Source organism: Callorhinus ursinus, unplaced genomic scaffold (assembly GCF_003265705.2).
Source record: "Callorhinus ursinus isolate GAN/ISIS: 27379988/994484 unplaced genomic scaffold, GSC_fseal_2.0 scaffold6, whole genome shotgun sequence".
Lineage (NCBI taxonomy): Eukaryota > Metazoa > Chordata > Mammalia > Carnivora > Otariidae > Callorhinus > Callorhinus ursinus.
Window position 1 is genome coordinate 54203538 of NW_027397068.1, and position 9262 is coordinate 54212799.

Consider the following 9262-nt stretch of genomic DNA (forward strand, 5'->3'; position numbering starts at 1 on the left):
CGTCACATTGTTTAGGTCTCTTCCCTTCCAGATTATCAGGGACAAAGTCGAAGAAAACCCAAGGCCAGATCTGCTGACCCTTAGGTGAACCCTTGGTCTCCATGGAACTCTGGTTCCAGGCAGAGTGATTCATCACAGCGCTGCCTGCCATCTACTGATTAGTTTTCAGTCCTCCTAATCAAATATAAGCTTATTTAATTCCTATAATAGCATCTTGAGAAAGTGCACTGACCAGTTTGCTAAAATTCAAATGTATTTACTAGTTTAGAATTAAATATGGGGAAAAAAAAAAACCCTGCTGCTGTTCTATAGGCATCTTTAATTCATTTCAATCTTCCCTGACTAGGAGTTCTCAGGGACTTTTCTCCATTATTGACCCAGAAGATGAAATATGTCACACAACTAAAGCAGACTGCCCTGGGTCCAACTGCTCCACAAACTAGCAAAACCAGAAAACCAACAAGTCTTGGTAATTCTCGAAAATAGAATATCTATATTTATAGAAAAATTACCAATGTTGATCAGCAAAAAGAACCATAGTTCCACAAAAAAAAAAAAACAACTTATAATTCCACCACTTAGGAAAAATACCACTGTTAACATTTTTTCTATATGCAGAGGCATGAAAATTTGTAATAAACATGCAATTTTCTAACAAGTTTGTCTTAATTGTGGTAAGCATGTTTACATTTTTCTGGGCTTTCCTTTCAGATGATAATCTGTCTTTATATGTGGATATTTTATTAGCTAAGTCTTTTGTGGAATTTTTAAAAATCTTGTTTGTTATTCTAGACATTCAAGGTAGTGCTAAAACATCTTTCAACAACATAATATCTTTGAGTATTCATCAGATTGTTTCTTTAGGATGAATTCTTAGAATTGTTGAGGGTTGACATATATTGATGATATCTTTTTTCCAATAATCTATTAACTTGTTCTTTTTTTTTATGTTATGTTAGTCACCATACAGTACTTCACTAGTTTTTGATGTAGTGTTCCACGATTCATCGTTTGCCTATAACACCCAATGCTCACTGCAATAATCTGTTAACTTGTTCTGTTTTGAGTATATAACTCTTAACTCTACTGCTCTATCCAGCTACTCATCAATCTTTTGCTCCCCTTTCAAGCAAAAATAACTCAAGATTGTTGATATTCACTATCTCCAATTCTGCTCCCCCCCCTTACAACCACGCCAATCAACCTTTGCCCCAACCACTCCACCAAAACTACTCTTGTCCAAATACCCAGGAACACCCCTTCCCCAAACCCATTTTGTTAAATCCAATAGTAAATCTCAGCCATCATCTTACTTGATTACACAGTACCTACATTTTGAGATCATTCCCTCCTTCTAGAAACATTTCTTCCCTTGGATTCTAAGACACCACACATTCTTGCGTTCTCTTCCATCTCACTGCCACTCCCTGTCTCCCCATCCTATTGACTCTCATTCTCTTGGTGATCTCACTAAGTCTTGAAGTTTTAAATACCATCTCCTTGCCAGTGAGTTCCAACTGTTGACTGTGGTCTAGTCCTCACTCCTGAACTCCAAATTCTAATATCCAAACTCACACATATTGCAAACCTACCATGTCCAAACGCAACTCTCTTTATTCCTCTTGTGTAAAAACAAAACAAAACAACACAACCTGCCCCATCTGGTCTTTCTCCCTCTCTATAAAGGAGAATGGTCATCCTTCCTATTGCTCAAGGCTAAAACAGAATCCTCCTTGATTTTTTTTTTTCCATTTTGTACCACTTTCAGTTCTTCCAGAAATCTTGTTGCCTCTATTCCTAAAATGTATCTAGATTTCACCATTTCCACTGCTACTACTCTGGTCCATTATTTCTCCCCTGAATTATTAAAAGAGGCCTTAGCTGGTCTCCGTGCTTTTGCCCTAATCCCTATACCTATTTCAAACACAGATGAGCCTGAGTGATCCTTTTAAAATGGAAGTCTGATCTTATCACTCCTCTGCTCAAAACTCCACATGGCTCCTACATTTTACTTAGAGTAAAAGCTACAAGTCTTACAATGCTCTATAAACCCTCTACTCTGTGCTGCCCTATGACCTCCCACAAATCCTCTCTCTCTTAATATCCTACTTTTTTCCTGGCTTACTGCTCCAGCCACCCTGACCTTCTAGCCATTCTGAGAACTTACCAGGCATGTGACCTCAGGGCCTTTGCACTGGCTATTCCTGTGGTCTGCAATACTTTACCATCTGATAACTTCATGGCTGAATCCCTTGCATTCTTCAGCTTTTTGTGCAAATATCACTTTCCCTGAGGTCCTAGTTGACTTCCCCCTTTAAAAGTGCCCCTCCTTCAGCATTTACTCTGCTCCTTTGCTTTTCTCCATAGCATGTATCACCTTCTGATAAATATTTTATTTATGTGATTTGTTTCTCTTAGTCCCCAGAAATATAGCCAGAAGAGCAGGAATTTGTATCCGATTCATTCAATGCTGGAGGAGGGTCCAACATTACAGGTGCATATTTAATGCTTTTGATCCAGATTTCCAACTTGCTTCTTAAGAAATGAAGGTACTGAAGTTGATAGGGTGGAGCAAGAGTTGAGGACACAGTATTAGCAAAACCACGACATGTGGAAAAAAAAAAAGTAAAAGAGCGCACTGATGGCCAGGTGCTTTGGGTATCCCAGTGTGGGGGTACAAGCCTGGCTTAAAATAGGAACACATCAGTGGGACAAGGCAATATTTTAACTGAGAGCACAAAATCAACTTGCTCCACAGTAAGAACTAAAAGGACAAAGTGATAAAGGACTTCCACGCTAGGATACTGATCCAGGCACTGGGAAACTTAGTGAAAACTTCTACCACAAATGAGAAGTTTGGCTAAGAGCCAAACTGTATCAAGGAGGGATGCAGTCTTTGAAAGGGTAATGAAAATGATGGCTCCTCCCCAGAAATTGGATCTATCTAAAAGTGTAGTGAGCTCACTACCCTAACCCCAAAACCTCTCCGTGGGCCCCCATGGGCCAGTGGTGGAGAATCCTAATTAAGAAAAAAAAAATCCTAGTTAGGAAATACTCTTTTAGCATCGTGACAGTTGCTTCGATGGAAATGATGCTTAGATCAGGATGTGGGTAGTTGCAATATTGAATTGTAAGTTGTTGAATAAATATTTGAAACTGAAGTTTATTCCACTAAAGAGAATCCAACCACCATGTCTTAAATGTTCAACTCTCCACAAATATGTAGAATTAAACATCCCAAAGTTATCTCAGTGAATATTCAAATTGAAAGTTTCTTATTTTAAGCTTAGTATAAATAATTTTATAAAGTTCTCAAGATAATCAAAAGGAAGACTAAGTATTAGTAATTTGATCTTTTTTTTTTTTTTTTTTTTTAGTTGAGACCAGCAAATATTTCTTGCAAACAATCCGAGCTATTGTTTGTCTGGCTTCTGCACAACTTTATCATTAGCATCTTTCATCTAAATAATTCACTAAAAGGTTATAAAAGAGTCTTGCTTCTCTACCAAATACCCTTCTCTCTGTATCCTAGAACCCAGAAATAACTAAAGGAAATTCAGCTGGGGTAGTTTTTCTTGCTGAGCTGTTATCTCTGGAGAGGGATGTGGGAAGGGAAGGGAGAGGGTCTTCTTATATCTCAATATAAACAGCTTTTACTCACTGAGACCATCCACTGCACTGTAATAACGCAAATGCAGAGAACTCCTCGGTCTGAAATCTATTCCGTGTCTGACATCTGATGCCAATCCTTACCGTGATAAAGGCCACAAAACAAATGCAGAGGCACTGAATTAAATATAGCCAGCCCCGAGAGGTCTCTCTGGTTGATTTCTTTTCCCGGTTGCCACTCATCAGAGAAGGAGTTTACCAACAGCCATCAGCCGAGCACATCCAAGCTGGATCCAGGTCAAGAGCAAGCAGTACTGTTGAAATCTGGGCAGCGAGGTGGAAGGGTGGTCAGTGCAACAGTCGGATGGAAACATGCAGGGCCTGATGGCCAGTAGCTGGAGGAAGTTTGGCCACGCTGGCAGGGGGACGTATGAGAGGTTAACGAGTGAAGCAAGCCGACCTCTTCCAGAAACCCAGCTGCAGGTCTGTATCTATAACTTCAGGCTTTTCTTCCCCAAAGTGTTTCTTGTCAGCTTTAAAACCAATTATGCCTATATTTTTAGGATCTTAAAACTTAGTGGCAGCATTTTCCTTTATGGGTAGGACAGAAATATTCATTCACTGACTGGCGTGGTCTAAGGAAGTAACTGGGAAGTTGTATTCTTTTGACAAGGATGGATTCAAGTAAAACTTGCCACAAATAGTTCCAAGAACACCTGATAGATCAAATTTATCAAAGAACACCTGAAGGGAGGAGTCAACAAATCTTTAAGCCTTGGTTTTAGGACTTTGTTCTTTGCACAGTAAAGCAATGTCTACATACACAGTAATGAGAGGCTCCCTTTGGCTGTAGAATGACAGTGTTTCTAGGAGTTAGGAGAAGCCAAGGCTCTTACCTCCGGCAGGGTAGCAGAGGGTTAAGGAGGTTTTTGTCTCTAAGATATGCAGCAGCTGCTTTGCTTTGTCTGGGCAATCACCAAAGAAGACTCAATCTGAAGCGGCAGAAAGGAAAAATATTTGTAGAAACCCAAGAACTCAATTTTATGATCAGGAGGGAAATGAGGAATCCTGCCCCACAAAAAGAGGGAAAGAAAACTATTTTCTTGTTGTCTGGAAAACCAACTGACAAGGCTAATATTTAAGTTCTCCCAAACTACCTTTTTACAGAGAGATATTTTTTATATATATTTATATATTATTTGTATTTAACACTTATAATTGCATATATATAACTGTGATTTTTATACCCTTCAACAGTCACACTTTTAACTGAATATTTTAAAAAATATTCCCCAAACAAGAAAGCCCTTGAGTCAATATATGCATCAGAAATATTAAAAGTTAAGAAACAACTTTGAGGGAAGCGAACAAATAAGAACATTTGACTAGAAAAGCAGACATCTTTTCTGCACTTAAAAAAAAATCCAAAACAATTTGAACCAATATACCAAGAATTAGTAAAAGAGAAAATTAAGGAGACCATCATAAATTTTTCCTGTCACTCTGTGCTTCTCTTAACTGGAACACAAGAGGAGTTATCTCAAGAAATTGTCCGAATTTGCCATCTTAGATAAGTCTTTTAGTGCCACTTGATATTTGGATAAATTTGACTCAATCAATGGAAGTGCCGATTACAGAAGGAGACTGTGGCTCTTCTCCTTCTGAAATTTTGCAACTAATTGCAAAAAAAAAAAAATGCAACTAATACTGATAAATACCATAAGTGGCATAGCCGTAAACAATAGGGTCTATTACACAAAATCTTTTAAGTAGAACATTAAGTATCTTTATATTCTATGCATCTTGAACTTACAGAGTATTTAAATTTGATGCCCACAGCTGTTTAGAAACTATTATCATTCATATAATTGATGGAGAATGACAAAAACTAAGTCATGCATAATAGTCCATATTTATCAAGGTTGAAGAGTGTTTTTTTTTAAATATTTTATTTATTTATTTGACAGAGAGAGAGAGAGACAGCGAGAGAGGGAACACAAGCAGGGGGAGTGGGAGAGGGAGAAGCAGGCTTCCCCCCCCCCCAGCAGGGAGCCTGATGTGGGGCTCGATCCCAGGACCCTGGGACCATGACCTGAGCCGAGAGCAGACGCTTAACGACTAAGCCACCCAGATGCCCCCAAGAGTGTTTCAGAAGCTTTAATGTTTTTAACGATTCATCTAGAGAAAAAGCCTAAACAAAGTTAAATTGCTTTTGAGTCCAACTTGATTTTTTACTAATGGTAGTAAATTGTTTATGAGTTCATCTATTCTTATAGCTTTTGTAATCAAAGTCCTATTACATCACAACAGATTTTAAATTAATAGTTTTGATAGATTATGTGTAAGAAAACAGAAAGAACCCATAACTTAGAAATATAAAAATCACACACATAAAATATATTGTTACTAAAATATTTTTTCTGAAAAAATATATTAAAATATAAATATAGTAATGTTATTTTTTTTTTTATGCTTACTGCATTTTCTAGCCTTAGCAATAAATTTCTAGACTTCTTCTGGTTATCTGTAGTATTTTATTTTCTAGTAAATTTGACCATGTGAGTTCCTGAGGTAGAAATATATAAATATCTATTATTCACCAAGTGCTTTACACACATTGATTCATTAAATTATCATGCCAACCCTCCAAAAAAGATATTATTTCCATTTCATAGAGAAGGAAATCCAGGCCCATACGGGACAAATAAATGGTTCATGGTCATGCAAGTATTAGAAAGTCCTACTAGAATTCAAAGCCAGAGCTGTCAAACCCCAAAGATGATGCTCTGTTTCCAAAAACAAAACCAAAACACACTTTTAATTTTTATGCACTTTAAGCTAAAATATCAGATCTCATATCTTACCAAGGACAAAATATCTGGCAATAATTTATAAATATTAAATAAACTATCTAATTTTGAATCAACATAACACACATAATTGTAAATTCTTCAGGAAGTAAAAAAAAATGATACAAACACTAGATAAGCCAGACTCTTAAGAGGTCACGGTCAGCAAAACAGTTGTCCTTACCCCCAAAATCAAGGAGAGATCCCTGGGCTCTCACAGTTTTATTATTATATTTTATTTTAAATAAATAGATAAAGAGCTTAGTATTTTGCTTGTTTGTTGAAACACAATATAAGGCTTAATTTTTGTGGATACAAACACATTTGTTGCTGTATGCTTTATATAACAGAGAAGCTTTTTAATACCTCACTACTAGCAGCTTTATTTAAAGGAATGTCTCCGCAATTTGGAACAGTACTTTTGTACTGCTTCTCTAACTTGCTGTTGAAGCATCATTTCATGGCTATTATATTCTTTACTCCATCAAGAACCATCATTACCTTGTGAGCTAATATTGTAAAATCAATACCTCCTAGGTTGCTTAAGAATTTATCAGCAATTTTTTTTAACTACTGACCTTTCAAGAATATTTAATTCCATGTTTACATTGAAGTCTAAGATGGGAAGCCTTACAGATGATGAATATCTAACAAAGCACCAGATACGCTCACACTTTAGAGATTGTACTCTAAGTAAACAACCAAAAAATTAGTGTTTATACCAGATAGAGTCCACAAATGACTTCTCCTCTGAAAGCACAGATATTGCAGAAATCTTCTCATATCTAGTTTAATAATATCCTAGACTAGGTAGGGTTTTTTTTCTTGGGGGGAGGGTATTATTTATATAAGATTCATTAAACTTTATTGTTCAATTCAGGCTTTTTTCCCTCTTGAACAGATCTAAACAGCATGTTGCAGGAATTTGGCTACCAATAGTCCCTACCCAGCCTCTTAGAGAAACTTTAGGCTGTAATAGGATACAATTCTTTTTCTATAAAGAGTTCAAAAGTTGGGGCGCCTGGGTGGCTCAGTTGGTTAAGTGGCTGCCTTTGGCTCAGGTCATGATCCCAGGGTCCTGGGATCGAGCCCCGCATAGGGCTCCCTCCTGCTTGTGCTCTCTGTCAAATAAATAAAGTCTTAAAAAAAAAAAAAAGTTCAAAAGTTTCCATATTGATTCTACAAATATTGCAAAAAATGGAAGGAATTTTAAAATCTCATTCATCATAAACGTCAGTGATCAACTCAGATTTCAAATATTATTTATATGTGATATGAACACATAACAATGTCAGAATTCACTCCCAAATTAAATCATTTAAATTCCATATGATCCTTTTTGTGGCAATACCACATTATTGGTCTAATTCTAAATAAAATAAGGGCATAAACAGTAAGAGCTCCCGTTCAAAGAATGAGTGGTGGGCTGACCAACTAAAACCTACTCTCCTGAAATTAAAAAAAACAAAAAACAAAAAAAAAAAAAAAAAAAAAAAAACCTACTCCCCTGGTTTTCATACCAGGGGATATTGTAGGATATCGTCAATATGTATTTTTGACATCTCAGTTCATACTTTATCACATCCATTTACTTTACTTCACATGGGCTCAAACCCATTGGCATAAAGAAATACTACAGTGATTTTCAGAGTGGGTAATGAGGATAAGGGTAACAGATGAAGAAAGAGAGGCGCTTTAGGGAACGCAGAAGTCTTCTTTCCCCATCTCCTAACCCAGCTTCGTTCCCCAATTCCAGGGCACCCAGCAGAGAAGTTCCACCAAAGACGATGTGGAGCCCTTCCTGTGCATCCTTCTTCCAGTGACCATCCTGCTCTTCCTGGCCTTCCTGCTGCTTTTCCTGTATGGCCGCTGCAAAGCCCCCAGGCCCCGGGGGCAGGTGTTGAGCCCCGACCCCCCAGCGCGCCCCGCTGCAGGGGAGGCCACGGACTTCCTGCCCGGCTTCCCGCAGAGCGGCGAGCAGGACTTCTACTCCCCGCTGCCCTGGGAGGCGGGCCTGCCCCCCTCCTACGAGGAGGCCACCAGGAATCGCCCTGGGGTGGAGGCTCTGGAGGCGGGCCGGACCCGTGAAAAGGGCTCCCCTGGCCAGGAGGGGCAAATAGAAACTGCTGGTGGGAACCATTTGAAGCACAGCTCGCCTCCCCTCCCGGAGCCCACCCGGCACCCGGCACACTCCTGGATGAATGGGCGCCAAGCTTGACAAATGTCAGTCTGGGTAACCGTTCTCAAGTTCCTTAGGGAAAATTTCTCCTAGGTTGTCCTGAGGAGGACTCGACTTGTCTAAAATATTCTCAGGGGTGTTACTCAGGGTAACACCCCTGAGAAAAAAATAGGAAAATTCTGTGTGAACTGAGAAACAATTAGAACGACTGGTAAGCATGGGGACGAGCTCCGAAGGAAAAGAAAAAGGCTGCTAAGCCAAAGGAAACGGCTTTTCCCACCAAATAAAGTGTTTCTTCCTACACGCGTTTTTCAGGGTTTTATGGCTTCACTTCGGTGTGAAAGCTTCAAGATGGCTGGAGAATTCTAGAAGGAAAACATCTCGAGAGCTGCAGTGGTCAGTTGTGTGGTAAACGATGGCAAAGTAGGTCTCAGTAGTAAGAATGAAGGTACAGACAGACATTTGCAGACATTTTAGCTTTAAAAAAACTAATAAAGCTCTCCAAAATTATCTCCTTCCTGGTGTAGCCCTTGCTTACTTGTGTTCTAATTTGTCTCCTAGAAGGGGAAAAGGAAAGGGCTGGTAGGTGGGAATGTCTCCCCCCAGAACATCCTGGCCTGTCCCC

At 38.8% G+C, this 9262-nt stretch overlaps 1 protein-coding gene across 1 annotated transcript; it reads left to right on the top strand.

Annotated features, from left to right (window-relative positions):
- The first annotated feature begins 3961 nt into the window (after nucleotides 1-3961).
- Nucleotides 3962-8833, top strand: SMIM28 (small integral membrane protein 28). Its single transcript, XM_025859739.2, has 2 exons — nucleotides 3962-4092; nucleotides 8215-8833. The coding sequence occupies exons 1-2, from the start codon at nucleotides 3982-3984 to the stop codon at nucleotides 8674-8676; spliced, it is 573 nt and encodes a 190-aa protein (XP_025715524.1). The 5' UTR covers nucleotides 3962-3981; the 3' UTR covers nucleotides 8677-8833.
- Nucleotides 8834-9262: the final 429 nt, after the last annotated feature.